The sequence below is a fragment of the Terrapene carolina genome, unplaced genomic scaffold, assembly GCF_002925995.2.
Source record: "Terrapene carolina triunguis isolate 2854851 unplaced genomic scaffold, T_m_triunguis-2.0 Scaffold67, whole genome shotgun sequence".
In the NCBI taxonomy this organism is placed as follows: Eukaryota; Metazoa; Chordata; order Testudines; family Emydidae; genus Terrapene; species Terrapene triunguis.
In genome coordinates, this window is record NW_020664418.1 from 5,419,726 (window position 1) to 5,437,363 (window position 17,638).

Consider the following 17,638-nt stretch of genomic DNA (forward strand, 5'->3'; position numbering starts at 1 on the left):
TTTTTTTTTTTTTTTTTGCTTGGGGCGGCAGAAATGCTGGAGCCGGCCCTGTCCAGATTAAGCAGGTCCCTTTTCCCTGGGTAAGATAACAGGGACTATTCCAGAACACTCAGGAACTTTCTAGAACTAATTAAGGCAGGCAGGCTAATTAGGACACCTGTAGCCAATTGGGAAGCTGCTAGAATTAATTAAGGCTAATCAGGACACCTGGTTTAAAAAGGCTCTCACTCCAGTTAGTGAGGTGTGCGTAAGGAGCTGGGAGTGAGAGGATGTGCTGGAGGACTGCAGAGTACAAGCTGTTCCAGAAGGCACGCTAGACAGCTACAGTCCACAGGGCCCTGGGCTGGAACCCGGGGTAGAGGGCGAGCCCGGGTTCCCCCCAAACCTCCCAACTCCTGATCCAACACAGGAGGTTCCACCAGAGGGGAAAGTCTCTGGGCTTTTCCCCGACCCACATGGTGGATCAGCAGAAACTGCGGGGATTGTTCTTACTCTTTTTCCCCATATTGGCCAGTGATGAGGTTATCTGAGTGAACAGCAGATTTGAGCCACGAAAGTGGCCAAACTGAGGGCTACTGTGAATCTCTGAGGCAAGCAAAATCCGCCAATAAGCGCAGGACTCACCAAGGTAGAGGAGGAACTTTATCACAGTACCAATGTGAGATTTCTAAAGATAGCTACAGCACTCGACTCAAGGTTTAAGAATCTGAAGTGCCTTCCAAAATCTGAGAGGGCAGAGGTGTGAAGCATGTTTTCAGAAGTCTTAAAAAAGCAACACTCCAAGGCGGAAACTACGGAACCTGAACCACCAAAAAAGAAAATCAACCTTCTGCTGGTGGCATCTGACTCAGGTAATGAAAATAAACATGCATCAGTTAGGGTGACCAGATGTCCCAATTTTATAGGGACAGTCCCGATATTTGGGGCTTTTTCTTATATAGGCATGCATTACTCCCCACCCCATCCCGATTTTTCACACTTTCTATATGGTCACTCTAGTGTCGGTCCGCACTGCTTTGGATTGTTATTGAGCAGAACCCATCATCAGCATGGACGCATGTCCTCTGGAATGCTGGTTGAAGGTTCATATAAAGAGACATATGAATCTTTAGCGCATCTGGCACATAAATAACTTGCAATGCCAGCTACAACAGTGCCATGAGAATGCCTGTTCTCACTTTCAGGTGACATTGTAAACAAGAAGCGGGCAGCATTATCTCCTGCAAATGTAAACAAACTTGTTTGTCTGAGTGATTGACTGAACAAGAAGTAGGACTGAGTGGACTTGCAGGCTCTAAAATTTTACATTGCTTTATTTTTGAATGCAAGTTTTTTTGTACATAATCCTACATTTGTAAGTTCAACTTTCATGATAAAGAGATTGCACTACAGTACTTGTATTGGGTGAATTGAAAAATACTATTGCTTTTGTTTTTTTTACAGTGCAAGTACTTGTAATCAAAAATGAATATAAAGTGAGCCCTGTACACTTTGTATTTTGTGTTGTAATTGAAATCAATATATTTGAAAATGTAGAAAACATCCAAAAATATTTAAATAAATGGTATTCTATTATTGTTTAACAGTGTGATTAATCGTGATTAATTTTTCACTTGACAGCCCTAATATATATAAAAGGCTCCAGAGGCAATGATGGAATTACAGGCCGGTAATCCTAACTTCAGAACCAGGGAAATTGGTCGAAACTATAGTAAAGGACACAATTATCAGACACCTGGATTAACACAATTAGTTGGGGAAGAGTCAACACAGCTTGTGTAAAAGGAAATCATACCTCACCATGTATTAGAATTCTTTGAGAGTGTCAACAATCATGTGGACAAGGGGGATCCAGTGGATATAGTGTACTTGGACTTTGAGAAAGTACAACAAAGGCTCTTAAGCAAAGTAAGCAGCCAAGGTATAAGAGGAAAGGTCTCTCATGGATCAGTAACTTGTTAAAAGATAGGAAACAAAGGGTAGGAATATAAAGTCCGTTTTTACCATGGAGACAGGTAAATAGTGGATACACCCAAGCAGGGGTGCCGGAACAGTGGGGGACCAATAGGCCAGGCCCATCAACTTTTTGCCACAAGCCTGACCCCTGCCCATCCTCTTCCTCCCAAGATCCCGCCCCCCGGCCAGGCCAGAAGCTGGAGCCTGGCTCAGGTCAGAGCATGCCATCTGAGTCCCCCGCCCAGGGCAGATGGAGGGTCCGTGGCTCCCCACAGCTGCCCGGGTGGCTCTTACCATGGCCTGGCTGCAGCTCTTCGGCCCCCAAGGCCCCACCCCCAGGCTGTAAGCCAGAGCTGGGTTGGAGTAAGAGTTGTGCAAGCAGCTGTAGGAAGCCGTAGACGCTCCACCAGCCCTGGGCAGGATACCCCGGGGTCTGGGACATGGGCCAGGGGCTGCTGTCAGGTCCCCCACCCCAGGCAGGTGAAGGGGCCTGGGCTCCCCGTCCCGGCTCCCGGTTGGCCAGGGGGCGGGGTCTCAGGGGAAAAAGGAGGAGCAGGGTGGGGCCACGGAGTGGGAGGGGCCTTGTGGACCCCACTTTTAGAAAGAATCCATCGCCCCTGCTCTCAAGGATCTGTACTGCAATCAGTGCTGTTCAACATATTCATAAATGATCTGGAAAACGGGGTAAACAGCGAGGCGGCAAAATTTGCAGATGATACAAAAATTATTGAAAATAGTTAAGTTCAAAGCTGGTTGTGAAGAGTTACAAAGGTATCTCACCAAACCACAGAACTGTGCAACAAAATGGCAGATGAAATTCAATATTGATAAGTGTAAAGTCACGCACAGTGGAAAAAATAATTCCAACTATACATACAAAATGATGGAGTCTAAATTAGCTGTTACCAGTCAAGAAAGATCGTGGAGTCATTATAGACAGTTCTCTGAAAATATTTGCTCAATGTGCATCTGCAGTCAAAAAAGCTAAGAGAATGTTAGGAACCACTAGGAAAGGTATAGATTATAGGACAGAAAATATCATGCCACTATATTAATCCATGCTGTGCCCACACACAGAATAATGTGTGCAGTTCTAGTTGCACCATCTTAAAAAGATAGAATTGGAAAAGGTACAGAGAAGGGCAACAAAAATGATTGGGGTATGGAACAGCTTCTGTACAAGGAGAGAACAGGACTACTCCATTTAGAAAAGAGACGACTAAGATTGGATATGACAAAGGACTATAAAATCGTGAATGCAGTGGAGAATGCACAGTCAATCTGTGGAAGTCGTTCTCAGAGGATGTTGTGAGGGCAAAAGGTGTAATCCGATTCCAAAAAGAACTAGATAATTTCATAGTCAGAACCTTGCACAAAAGTGTTAGCTCCCTCTGGACAGTGAGAGTCCCCACAAGACCCACGCACAGCAAGTGCAACTATCACACTGCAGACACCAATCATGCAGGAGGCCTGCTGTGAAACCTGCCCATCAGCTGGCAGACACAGCATGTGGGGAATCAATCTTATCTCTTGTGCCCATAGCACACATGCACCAGTGTATTGGTGGGCAGAGTGAGAGTATGTCATGTGTGGCTGGGGAGCAGCGTGCAAGGAGGCAGCCAGCCATGGGAGGGGTCTCACAGGGCAGCTTGCTGAGCCACATGGACTGTGCTCACTGTGGACCAATAACAGCAGTCCCTTGAGACAGGCACAATTGCCAGAGGCTTCAACTGAGTTATGCCTGAATGAGGATTGAGCTGCCCTACTGATAACTACACATGTCTAGAGCTAGAGACCAGGAAGACCAGGGTTCAGTACCCAGTTCTGCCAGTGACCCATGTGGGATGTTGGGCAAGTCCCTTCACCTCCTTGTGCCTCAGTTTCCCCACCTGTAAAAGGGGGATAGTGGCAGGGTCGGCCTTAGGGGTGGATCACCCAGGCAACCTGCCCAGGAGTGTGATGCACAGATATTGCTCAAACCCCTCCCCCACAATGTTCCTCCATGCTCCCCTAGGGGGCTGTGAGTGGGGAAGCAAGGAGCAACACCAAGCACTTACGCAGCCTAGGTGGGAAAAGTGACCTGGATGCAGGGGGCTCTGATGTCGGTCCTCGCTTCCCCCCACAGCTCCCTAGGGGTGTGCGGAAGAGCAGTGTTGGGGGGTGGGGAGAGCAAGCAGCCATGCCAGCTGCTTCATGCATCTAGGTCAGTTTCCCCACATGGGTGCAGGAGAGGGGTGCAGGGCTTAAGGGGCAAAGGGGGCACAATGCAGGGGTTGGGACACAAGAAAGAGACAGGGGTTGGGGATGCAGGTGGGGAGCCATGGGGGTCAGGGCAATGGGAGGCACTGCACCCACAGAGGTCAGGAGCGCCAAAATGCTAGTTCACACAGGGTGCCATTTTCCCTGAAGCCAGCCCTCGTTAGCAGTACTGAGCTCCTTTGTAAATTGATTTGAGATTACTGATGAAAAGAGCTAGGTATTATTATTACTGACTGTTTCCAAAGAGGGAGGGGTTTCAAGGGTTTGGAGCGAGGGACCCCAGGATTCTATTTCCAGCACTGCTGCCATTTTACTGGGTGACCTTGGGCATGTTACTTACTCTGTCAGTGCCTCAGTTTCCCCACCTATAAAATGGGAATAGTAACATGGACCTACCTCACACATGGTTCATTCGTCAATTTTGCAAACTGCTTTGAGACACACACACACACACACACACACACACACAGAGTGGAACACACAGATACCTCTGGACTGGAACATGGCCACTCTTCTCTACTAGCAACACTACCCAACAATTTATAGGAGGAGACTAACTTCTCTAACTGAAGCTGCTCAGGGACTTGCAGCTCAGCCAGAATGTAATTACTCAGCCTGGAAGCTGGCCAGGACACTGGGGCTAACACCTTCTGTGAAAAGTGTCACAGGAACTTTAATGCCCACAAGCGGTCAGGCCCTGGAGTTTATGGCTCAGCGGAAGGACACAGAAGCCCCACCTGTGAGTGCTGAGAGAGCAGAGCACGGAGGGGGTCTGTTATTCCACTGGTACCCTGAACTCATATGTGCTAGTAAATGTGAAGAAAAATCCCAGCCCTCCAAACCAAGCCGCCTACAGAGTGAACACAAATCCCTGTGGGAAACCAAGACAGCTATGTTGGGTTGAGCGGTTGCTAGTACATATATGGAAAGAAACATGAAAATAAATCTAATCAGAGACATGTGGAGGCAAGGGGAGGAAAGATGTTCTGATGCAGAAACTGCTCAGAGCAGAATGGCCAGGCCTCTTGGAGACAGCCCTCTCCTTGACGGGAGCTGAGGAGGCTAGGCAATGACCCCTTCAGTACCCCGCCAGGCAAAAGATCACATCTTCTTTAGATGTTTTATAAGGGGTGGTTGCCCTTGCCCTATTCTGTTCCCTAACTCGGATGGAGAGATTGGCCAGAGACACAAAGTTCAGACCCAAACATTTCAAGCTAGCTTTACTCCAGTTACCATGGTACTGCAGCAGCGAAGCGGCATCAGTGCGCACTTCATGAGGGTTTGAGGTGGGCTGGTAGCACCCAAGTGCTGCCACAGCTTTGCTACTCCAGTGCCTGACCTAGCTAGCTCAAAACTAGCTCTGGTACATCCACATGAGCTGCAATCACACCCCAGAATCGCACTGCTGATGTACCCTTAGAAGTTGAAATTTAATGGCCCTGGAGCGCTCTGGTCCCAGGTCCCATTTGGGAGCAGCTGCCAGGCACCCTGCAAGAACCACAGGTTTTGTCTACCTGGTTTTGGGGGCAGGAGAAGGGAACTGAGGGAAGATTGGGATGGTGTTTGGCTCATGGAACAATCCTGTCACCAGTACAGTCCCCTTGGTTCTCCTGGCCAACCAGTCCACTGACAGAGAGAGCTTTTCTGGGATGACTGGTCACTTACGAAAAATACCCTTGAGAGAGGGGGCAGTGTTGCCAATTCTCACAATTTAATCACAAGTCTCATGATAATTGGTGTTTGTTTTAAATCTCCAGCTTCTGGAATCATGTGATGATGATGATGCTTTAATTTTTTTAAAGTAAGTTTCTAGTCCTTGTGGTTGGAGAGAGAAGCCTGAGGACAACCAGAAAACAAAGCAAAAGAACCTCAGATTTATCAAGGATTTTTTTAATCTCACAAGTTTTAGGGCTTGACTCGCAATTTTTGAACTTTCTGGATTGACCAATGAGGATTCTCGTTATTGTTTCAATTCCCCAAGTCACACATTCCCTGTGGATCTTTGTCTGGATTGCTTAAGGACAGAAAAGCAAAACATGTAAGTGGGTTTCCAATGAAAAGGTGTTAAACTAGATCAAGAGGAGAGAAGGACAGAAGGAGACAAGAGACAGAGGCAAATGGCAGCAGATGGAGCGAAAGAGAGAGAAAGAGAAATAGAAGACTTAAATATAACAGAAGATGCAATGGAGAAAGTGTAGCAAGTGCTGGAAATAAATATTAAGGTAAAAGGAAGGAGAAAGAGAATGGATGGGGAAGAGGAAAGAATTGACACCAGAGAGCATGTTAACAGCAGAGAAAGAGAGAAAAATAAATGATAGTGTAAATGGAGGAAAGAGCATGGGGGTTGCGTTTATTTTAAAAAATTCACATGTGTTTAGTATTGCAAGTTGACAAGAATATATACACACTCAGCTGCCCTTTGCCTCTGCAGCCCCTTGAGCCAGGCCAGAAGGAAATGAGGTCAAGCTCATAAAATTAGCCCTTTGTTCAGTGCTGCTTGCATGAAACATGGACTTGGAGGGATCTGATCACAAGCACATGCTCAATGCCAGCCATGCCCGTGAATGCTGGAATTTTCCAGGCACAGAATCTCAGCAGAGGCTGTGTTTCTTTCTGAGCTGAAGACACCCGCTCAAGGTGGAGTTCCACCCAGACAGTCCCACTCCTGCCACCCAGTGAGTTAATGGCATTTTGGGAGGGAGGGAGGGACAGGTACAGTGGAAATACTTGCTAGGTCTCCATCACTGATATCCAAGTTCGAGTGGTTGGACACCGCAGAGGTGCCTAGAAGATTTCTCAAACATCCATCCAATTGTTTGCTGGTTGCATTGGGGTCCTTGAGTTAAATGTGCTTTGGATCAGGTCCACAGCATTGCAGTATCATCATCTGACATTTGGGCCACATGGCTCCTACTGTTGCATCATGCTGCTGGGCCCCATAGCTCTGCCCACAGGCAGAAGGAGATCAGGCTGAAGTTTAGAATCTATAACTTCAGTGAACTTTGTAGCCAACAGCAGAAGCCAGGCCTGAGCTTCTCAAGTTCAACTCCTCCTGGAGCCTCTCATCTCTGTCCCAATCCTGCCTTCTCCCTCTGCCCAGAACTGACCACCCAGCTGGACTTTTAGAAGTTTACAGTAGGCCCCTGTGGAGATTTTTGGACAACATGATCAGTTCGGGCCTCCTGTGACCCTTTTCCTCAGCAGTAGATCACAGGTATGTTTACTCCTCATTGACTTTTGCCTTGAATGTCATGTCCTGATCACTAGAGCTGGACACAATTTATCAGCTGAAACTTCTTTTTTTGGCTGAAAAACATGTTTGTGTTAACCAAAACATTTTTCAAATTCCAGTTGAATTTGCCAAGCTGGTTGTTGTTGTTGGGGGGGGGGGGAGGGGGGAAGAGAACAGAAAAAAATGCTGAAAAATCCTAAATGTTTTGTTTTGATATTTTTGAAATGAAACATTTTGATTTTTCCACTTGAAATTCTGTTTTGTTTAGAATTTCACTGCATTTTTATTAATAGGTTAAAAAACCCCAAACCAAAACAAAATGTTTAGCTCAAATTCAGTCTTTTGTCTGATCTAAATTAAGTTTTTATTTTTTTATTTTTTTGTTTCACCAAAAATAATTATTTTGGGTTGACCCACAATGATTTCCCCCCCGATTTTTTGGTTTGGCCACTGAACCGAAAATTCAGTTATTCACACAACTCTACCCTGAAGGGTCAGAGTGAATCTCAGTGACTCAGAGAGATTCACTTGCTTTATAGCTGAACCATATGCTGGCCTGGGCTCACTTGAAAACCAGATTGCATTGACTCCAAAGGTTTTTTAAACTCTCAGGGTATGTCTACACTACAGGATTAATCCGAATTTAGATAATTCGAATTTGGGAAACAGGTTGTATAAATTCGATTGTGCGCGGCCACACTAAGCACCTTAATTCGGTTTTAAACCACATTAATTCGGTGGTGTGCGGCCACACTACCCCATTAACTTAAACACAGTAATTCGGTGGTGTGCGTCCACACTAACCCTAATTCGAATTAACAAAATCGATTTAGGCTCTACTCCGTTCGTCGAGGTGGAGTACAGAAATCGATTTAAAGGGCCCTTTAATTCGAATTAACTGGCTCTGTAGTGTGGACGGGTGAAGGGTTAATTCGGATTAAGGCAGCTAAATCCGAATTAAAGTCCTAGTGTAGACCAGGCCTCAGTGAATCTGAATGCAGTCATTGCTGTGGGAATGAAACCACAGATTTGCCCCAGTTTCACCTGGTTTCAGAATTCCTTGTGAACATTTTGGACATCTCTGGCAATCATGAGTAGGAACCTTTCCTGAAACTCTGAAGTTTCACCCCTTCTCTTTGAGAGACCCTTGTGTTGACTAATATATGCTGGCTAGCATATAAATATATATCATATTAATAACATCTATTATCCACACCATATATATTAGTATCCATTAAGCACTAGTAACATTAAGCACAGTGATATAACCTAAACTGGACTATACTATAAGCTTGTTCACTTATAAATATACTAAGTTTCCCATAACTCCTTGTATTTGCTGAAGTAAACATATGGCATAAGCAGATAGAAAACTTGTCAAAATCAAGACATTCGTTCTATATCTTAGTACATGCTAGGAAGTTCCTTCATGGACCAGTATCTGGAATGCTAGTATCCACAACAAAGATAAGGACGGAGCAGAAGAACAAATTAGGGAACTGGGACAAACTAATGGGTTGGATTTTAGTGATGTGTAAAGGGATGGTCTGAAGTAAATAGGATGAAATTCAATAAGGACAAATGCAAAATACTCCATTTAGGAAGGAACAATCATTTGCACACATACAAAATGGGAAATGACTCCCTAGGAAGGAGTACTGCGGAAAGGGATCTAGGGTCATAAGCTAAATATGAGTCAGCAGTGTAACACTGTTGCAAAAAAAGTTAACATCATTCTGGGATGTATTAGTAGGAGTGTTGTAAGCAAGACACGAGAAGTAAATCTTCTGCTTTACTCCATGCTGATTATGCCTCAACTGGAGTATTGTGTCCAGTTCTGGGCACCACATTTCAGGAAAGATGTGGACAAATTGGAGAAAGTCCAGCAACAAAAATGATTAAAGGTCTAGAAAACATGACCTATGAGGGAAGATTGAAAAAAATGGATTTGTTTAGTCTGGAAAAGAGAAGACTGAGAGAGGATATGATAACAATTTTCAAGTACATAAAAGGTTGTTCCAAGGAGGAGGGAGAAGAATTGTTTTTCTTAACCTCTGAGGATAGGACAAGAAGCAATGGGCTTAAATTGCAGCAAGGCCTATTTCGGTTGGACATTACGAAAAACTTCCTAACAGTCAGGGTGGTTAAGCACTGGAATAAATTGCCGAGAGAGGTTGTGAAATCTCCATCATTGGAGATTTTTAAGAGCAGGTTAGACAAACACCTGTCAGGAATGGTCTAGATAATACTTAGTCCTGCCATGAGTGCAGGGGACTGGACTAGATGACCTCACGAGGTCCCTTCCAGTTCTATGATTCTATGTGTAAATTGTAAAATCATATAAATAATACCAGCTGAAACATGTAACTTGGGGAGCACACCTTCTGTGTTAGGTGACATCACTGCATGGGGCAGCTTGGAGACTGGTATTATATAGAAAGAACCTTTTTCTTGTACCATATTAATAAACCTCACTGACATTGGTTATTTGGTCTTTGTATATACTTCATAATGAACCAAATCATGGTCAAGCCATTGACTACACAACTGATCAGCACTTGTCACCCTACCTTCTTTAACTTCTCAGATAAAACTATTTAGATAAGCTCCTACTTACTTTGTGACTCTAGGCCAATCACTTTGCCTCCCTATGTCTCAATTTCCATGTCTGTAGGATGGGGCTAGAAAGATAGGATGTCCATACAGTGCACAAAACCAAGCTCACACAATCCAGTGATCTGGCTGCTTGACTAAAAGGCGATGTAACCAGCTCAGTTATTGGGTTGGAATTTTGTAAATTCCTTTCAGGCCATGAGCTGTGACTTGGGTGGATTGACTGAATGTTTAAAGAGATTAGAAACAGCAATTAACATTCTAAAGGTGATTTTACCAATTAAGAAACCTGCCTGAAACCGCCACCAAGGGAGGCCATCAGGAAGCCAGAGCAGATCACAGAGTACAGGAGTGAAAAATGAAGCCCTGGGGGCCTCCAGTGGGAGTTCGAATAGTCACCCAAATCCCTCTTGGGGAGTGCTCAGCGAGGAAAGAACAGACACCAAGAGCAGCCCCCTCCTCTCCTGCTAGAGCTTCCAAATGAATCAGCAACACCTCGTGATCAACAGCACTGATGGCAGCTGAGTTGACAGATCGATTGATCTTAGCATGGACACTGATTCCCATACAATCTTTGGCCTCTCTGCTGAGAATGTCAATGAGAGGGCCAATTAATGCCAATTGTGAGACCAGTTTTCATGATGTGAGACCCATATTGATTAGGAACTGGACTGAGACCCACCAATTAATCACATATAGTCCCCCAAACCACTACTGATGGCTACAGTTCTTGGTCTCTACCATCCATGGCTGGCTCCAAACAGGTGTCCTCGGTTTCTATAGCCCATTACTCCTAGATTGTCTGCACTGAGACATCCCAGCCACACCTTGCTGCACTGCCAGCATGGAACCTGTAGCCTTGTGCTGAGCAGCAGCAGCACACACAGGGCCATCATACTCATCCAGTCTACACCAGCATGTAGGGCTTCCCCAGGGGAACTGAGCGTGGAGCTTGGAGAGGTGTCTTGGTTCTTGCGTATCAGCCAGCCCATTCTGGATGTGCTTATCTCACTAACCACTAGGAAGATGGCTAAAGGAATCACAGGGATCAGAGGGGTCTGGTGAGCTGGGGTTTCCATGGGTTCATCCAAATTATTTGGGGGGGAGGGGGGAGTTAAATTCCACGGGTTTCCTGTCACACACGCTAGCCTTTGTTTTAAGTTCCAACTTAAAACAAAATATGCAAAGCAAACCTCAGCCAAAAGCTACAACACTGGCCTATTTTGGGGTCAAAATCATGTGAAACCACTGAGTGTCCCTGTTCTGACCTTGACGATGCTCATCACAGCAGATCCTCCTGCACAATGCAGTGCTAAACAGTGCCTGTATCCTATCCCCTGTACAACTGCAGAGCAGTCCATGGTGCAGAATACAGGCAAGAAACAGGGCATAATTACAAATCGGTTCATAGCTGGAGTGCACTGCAATTGAGATCTCACGATGCAGTGCTTCTGAGCCAAGGAGCACAGCACACATCACCCCCACAATGCAGTGCTTCTGGGCCCCAGGAGTACAGCGCAGCTCAGCCCCCACGATACAGTGATGCTGGGGCCCAGGAGCACAGTGCAGTTCATAGAATATCAGGGTTGGAAGGGACCTCAGGAGGTCATCTAGTCCAACCCCCGCTCAAAGCAGGACCAAACCCCAGACAGATTTTTGCCCCAGATCCCTAAATGGCCCCCTCAAGGATGGAACTCACAACCCTGGGTTTAGCAGGCCAATGCTCAAACCACTGAGCTATCCTTCCCCATGATGCAATGCTGCTGGGCCCAGGAGTACAGCGCAGTTCAGGCCCTGCGATGCAGTGCTGCTGGGCCCAGGAGTACAGCGCAGCTCAGGCCCTGCGATGCAGTGCTGCTGGGCCCAGGAATACAGCGCAGCTCAGGCCCTGCGATGCAGTGCTGCTGGGCCCAGGAGTACAGCCCAGCTCAGGCCCTGCGTTGCAGTGATGCTGGGCCCAGGAGTACAGCCCAGCTCAGGCCCTGAGATGCAGTGCTGCAAGGCCCCATTCTCAGGTTCGCCACCCAGTTCACCCTGATCTATATAAGGTGTTAACAGGGTGTTGATCACCCTAGTGTATAATGGCACCTTCCCCAAATATGCCCCCACCCGCTACCTGAATATGCAGGAATGCCTCCCTCTGTCCACCACTGGCTCTGCTCAGACCCCGGGGTCCCATCCTCATTACTCAGGCAGCCGAACTGCAGTAGATGCCTTGGGCTGCTGTGAGCAGCTGGGCTGCTTGTGATTCAGGTAGACCCTCCTGCGCACAGTGTCCCGGGGAGCGGAAGAGAGTTGACGCAGGTGTAGGGGAGTCTCTGCTCCCACAGGGCTCTGCCCTCTGGCGTGTCCCTGAAAAGTCTGTGGGTGAACAGGACATAGTGTGTGTCTAGCCTAGCTCAGGTACCATGCAGCATTCCTGCCCCCCCCCCCCCCCCCCCCCCCCCAAGCCCCCCCGCCCCCCCCCCCCCCCCCCCCCCCCCACACACACACATAGCCCTCAGGGCCAAGGACTCACCCCGTCCGTTCTGAGGGGGTCTGTAAACGCTGCCCACGCTGACCCGGGCTTGGTTGTCAGATATCACTTGTGGGGCTTCCGGGCTCCTCACAGGAAGGTAGGGTTCGGGTCGCGGAGACCCATAGGGATCCAAGCTCCGGAAAGGTGGCTGGGGTTCCACATTGTGGGGCGGGACATAGGGCTCCAGTGGCACGTTACCATAAGGGGGGTATTGCCCCAATCGTGGGTCAGTTCCATACCCATGGCTGGCCCCCAAAGGAGACCCTGGGCTGAGCTGTAAGTTGTCCATAGCGGGGACCCCTTGTCCTGTTGGCTGCTGGTTCTGAGCTGCCGAATAAGGATCTTGGAAGCCTTGCTCTGCGGTGGCACCAGTGTCATGATACAAGCTGTGGGAGTACCTCCTATCCAGCCCATCAGCGGGCTGGGGCTGGGGGGGCACTGCCACATAGGGCCTCTCTGGAGCAGGATAGTAGCCTTGGGCTCGGTAGGGATTCTGGTCCTCCCCATACTCCTCATACTGTGCCCTGGACTGGAAGGGGTACAGGACACCGACACCAGCAGCAGCTGATGCAACAGCACCCCCTCCGTTTCCTGTGCTGCGGTAGTATAGGTAGCCTTCGTCATAGCCCCGAGACACCTGGGCATCATAGGGCTCATGCTGGTTCCCAAAAGGGGGATGGGAGAAGGGGAACTGTGAGTAGGAGGGCTGCCCAAAGGAGGAGTGTGAGAATGAAGAAGAGGCGGCGACGGCGGCAGCGGAGGAGCTGGTCTGTCGTTGCCGGCTGGTGGATGGCCTGATCCTCTGGGAGCTGGTGCTGTCTCCGACGGGCCCTTCACGCCAGTTCTCCGGGACTTGGCCAAAGCCGAATGGATGCCGCGTCTGGCCCCGGATGGTGTCAGAGCCCGCCCTGACTGGCAAGGTGGGCGCTTGCCTCCTGAGGTTCCCCTGTCCCCTCCTGCTTTGGCTCCTGGGGGTGTTGGCTAGTAGGACCCTGGTGCTGCCATCCGCTGGCTCCTGGCCAGCGGGCACATACTCAGACCCTGTGTTCAAGAGGCTGTACACCCTGCCATTGTTCTCCCACTGGATCATCTGCCTCCACCGGTTGCCGTCTGTGTTGCTGCTCTGTGGCTGCTGCCCGTGGACCAGCAGAAAAACCCCGCAGCCCAACACAGCCCACCAGTCCCATAAGCCACAGGCCGTCATTGTGGCCAAAGAGGAGCGGATGCTTTAATGGCTAGTATTTGCAAAACCAAACCAAAGAGGCAGCCTGGATGGCCTCTGCCAGCTGTTCCTCTCTCCAGAGCCTCTACCGCTGCTTCTTGATGTGAACAGCTCTAACTCTGTCCATTCCTGGCCTGTTCTAAACTGCACAGCTCTCCCGCAGGCTGCATGGCCAGGCCAACATATGTGGAATTGACTTGAGAGATGAAAGGAGGAAAAGAGCCGCTTTTGGTCTCAAGGCTTCAGTAAAGTTTGCAGGGCTTCTCCGTGAGTGGTTTTCACATTGCTGCTATGAACCGAGCAGGGATGTTCCTCTCTCTCTCTCTCTGGGCTGGATGGATTTACTCCTCCTGATCTCAATGAATAAGCCTCCACTGGGTCCTAGAGCCCATCAGTTTTCAGTAATTCAGCAGCACTACACAATTTCCCAACACTATTTTATATATGGTGTTTGAGTAAAACAGCCTCAAGATGGAACACTATTTATGAGCAACAAGTGTCCGTGCAGTTCAGTGCAATCGTCGTTTCTTCTTGAAACAGCCGGCTTGAATAAAGCTGACTGTTTTAACAGCAATGGGCACTTTTTGCCCAGAGATCACAAAGCTCTTTACATCAGAATCCTCCTGTTACTGATGGAGTCAGTGAGATGCTCAGTCAGGTAGAGTGACCTGAAGGTCACAAGAATGAGTTAGTGACAGATCTGGAGGCAGACCCCCACCTTTCCTATCTCGCAGGACCCCATTTCAGACCGCAAAATTCAGACCTTGCTACTGATACCCCGGAAGTCTGGGGCTGTATAGATCCAGAGCCCATCTCAAAATGAAATGCATTCCTGGATTTCAGAGGTCTTAAGGCCAGAAAGGAACATTCTGATCTAGTCCAACCTCCTGTATAGCCCAGGCCAGAAAACCTCACTCAGTGATTCCCATATTGAGCCTAGTTGACCTTGAGAGTATATTTTAAGAAGACATCCAATCTTGATTTAATATACACTATACATCCCTAATATAGATGGAGAATTTACCACAGCCCTTGATAGTATGTTCCAATGGTTAGATTCACTGGGAATTTTTTACTCCAATCCTTTCCATAGCTTTGACCCTTCAGTTTGACGTCTTCTTGAATATAAAGAGTTCAGGTTTCTCTCTGAGATCCCTTGAATTTTTTAACTACTACCTTAGCCACAGAGTGTGGGTCATGTTTTCAAAGTGGCCTGTATCTCTCAGATTGTGCCTGCAGGTTTTTGCATTAGAGCTGGTTGAACAAACAAAATGTCTGTCCCGCCGGAAATTCTATTATATTGAAATTTGGTTCTGTCCTTGTGACGGGTTGGACTAGCTTGAGGCCCGCTGCTGGAGGCCTTTTGGCCCTGCCACACCCCGCCCCAGAAAAGGGCAGTAGAGAGGTCCTCCGAGCAGTGTACAATGGCTGTGTGGGACGCAGCCAATCAGGGCCCAGCAGGCTAGTATAAGAAGAGTTGCAGGGCCAGAATGAGTTCAGTGCCTTGCTAGAGATGGAGGAGTATGGATGGCGTGTGGCTGGCTGAGGGACCTGCAGGACCTTGGCTGAGGTAATGCTGCCAGAAGCCAGAGAGAGCAAGAAGGAGCCCTGAGCTGGTTGTGGGGATTCCATCAGGACAAGGCCCTGAGGTAAGGGTGAAGATGGCACAGGGCTGCAGGGAAGTGGCCCTGGGAATTGTAGCAGGCAATGCAGTATATTTAAAGGAACATTGTGGATGGCTGCTATCTACAGGGTCTCTGGGCCGGGACCTGGAGTAGAGGGTGGGCCCAGGTCCCCCCTACCAGCCACTGGGAAAATGGCATGGTCATTGAGGCACCCCAGAAGGGGAACTGAACTGTAGTGGCCTAGCTGATGAGGTGGGGCCAGAAAGGCCCTGAGAGGGTGAAGACACTGCCTCCAGAGAAGGAGCCCTGGGGAACTGCTCAATTCTGGAGCAGGGACAAACTGAGAGAGACATCACAGAGGGCACTGAGAGAGACCCCTGTTGGACTTGTACCCCAAAAGAGATTTGCTTTGCTTTTATCTCACAGACAGACTGTGTATGACTTGGCTGGAGAGCTGAGTCAGTGAAGACCCACCACAAACAGGTAGAGAGCGTGCAGGCACAGACACTCGGCCAGGGGCACTTGCGAGAGGTGAGTGTGACCCCGTTACAGTCCTAAATCAGGATAAAAAGTTGAAATCTCAGACTTTTGTTGTGACATTAAATATTCCCAAAATATTTCATTTCAATTTTATTGAAATATTTAGTTCTGACTTTATCATTTCCACCCTTGTATCACACCTCTACCTCGATATAACGCGACCCGATATAACACAGTTTCACCTATAACGCAGTAAGATTTTTTGGCTCCCGAGGACAGCGTTATATTGAGGTAGAGGTGAATTTGTAACAAAGTGTTTCAAGCTAATTTTCTCTAATTTGCCATGAAACATTCAATGAAATTAATATGTTCTCAACATTTTGATTGCATTGAATCACCATTTTCCATTGGAAAACTAGAGCTCATTTGGAGGTTTTCCAATGAAACTTTTTTTGGTCAGAAAATACCAATTCATTGAAATTAAAACCATTTGTGAAAAATTGTTGGCTTACTCAAATTTTGGAAACACTAGTTTTGACATTGTCCTGTTTCAGCATTTTCTAAGTTTTGCTTTTTGTGTCAAAACAACTTTTTGTTTAGAAATTTAAGATTATTTATAATAAAAAATGTAAATACAATTTTAAAAGATCAAAACTGAAACATAACATTTTGAAATTATTGAAACAAAATGTTTCAGTGGATCCAATGCTATTTCTTCACAGATTTTCGATTTGCAAAAACTCAAGATTTTGATGATTATTTTGTCCCAATTCAGGACAGGAAAAAAATGCTGAAATATCAAATTCTCACAGGAGAGGAAAAAAATTTCCCACCTAGCTCTAAGTAAAACGGTTCCATCAGAACATATTTAACCCCACCCCACCCTCCCACTCCACTGTGGGGTTTTTTATGTTTTTGTTTGTTTTTTCAAAAAGGAAACGTCACCAAAAATTGTTGGCATAATCGAAAATTTTCAGTACAAAACTAGGGTTTCAGGAAATGGAGAAAGTAGAAAACAATTTAGCAATGGATATGGATAAAAATGTAGCAAAAATATTGATTAAAAATCACGCGAAATGGAAAATGGATGTTTGGAACACTGAGAAATGGGAACAACTTTGAAATTTAAAAATTTGTATCAAGGTTATTTTCTCATTTTTCAACCAGCTCTGTTCACTAAATACTCCACTTCTGAGGGTGGGCTCAAAAATGTTGTCAGAACCAACTCTGTGGGTTGGTTATGGGGAGGCAGTGGACACCAACACACAGGAACCCTCCGTGATGAATTCATGGCCACCTTCCCTAGTCTGAAGCTACTATTCTATTCCAGTGTTCTCAATACTTTTGCCTTTCTCTGTCATGCCTCTCAACTGCCAACTCTTTTGGGACCCTCTGAAAGGTCTGGCAGCTTCAAGGCTTGTTTAATTTTTGAGGAAATAACCTGAGGCCTTTGGAAACGAAATTTGAAGGCATCTGTCATGGAATCACATGCCCTTCCAAATGGGCTTGTTTATTGGAAGCTCGTGTGTAGTAACGGGCATCAGCAGGCCAGTCTCTTGCTGGCAGGCTAATCACAAGGCAGGAAACCATCTGAGTATGCTTGCTAGGTCTCAAAGAACTTCTCCCTGTTATGTGTGTTTCTAGTTGCTCTTTGAGGGCCTTCAACCAGGTGTGCAATGGACGCCATTAATATCTCAGAGTGTATTGGTCTTGGTGCAACCACGAAGTCTCCT

At 47.1% G+C, this 17,638-nt stretch overlaps 1 protein-coding gene across 1 annotated transcript in view; it reads right to left on the reverse strand.

Moving 5' to 3' along the window:
- The window catches only part of LOXL1 (lysyl oxidase like 1), a 31,995-nt gene extending 17,886 nt beyond the window's left edge, over window positions 1-14,109 (reverse strand). Inside the window, exon 1 of the mRNA XM_029910769.1 lies at window positions 12,579-14,109. Coding sequence (XP_029766629.1) covers window positions 12,579-13,782 — 1,204 coding nt within the window. The 5' untranslated portion in view covers window positions 13,783-14,109. The remainder of the gene's footprint in view (window positions 1-12,578) is intronic.
- Between the last annotated feature and the right edge of the window lie 3,529 nt (window positions 14,110-17,638).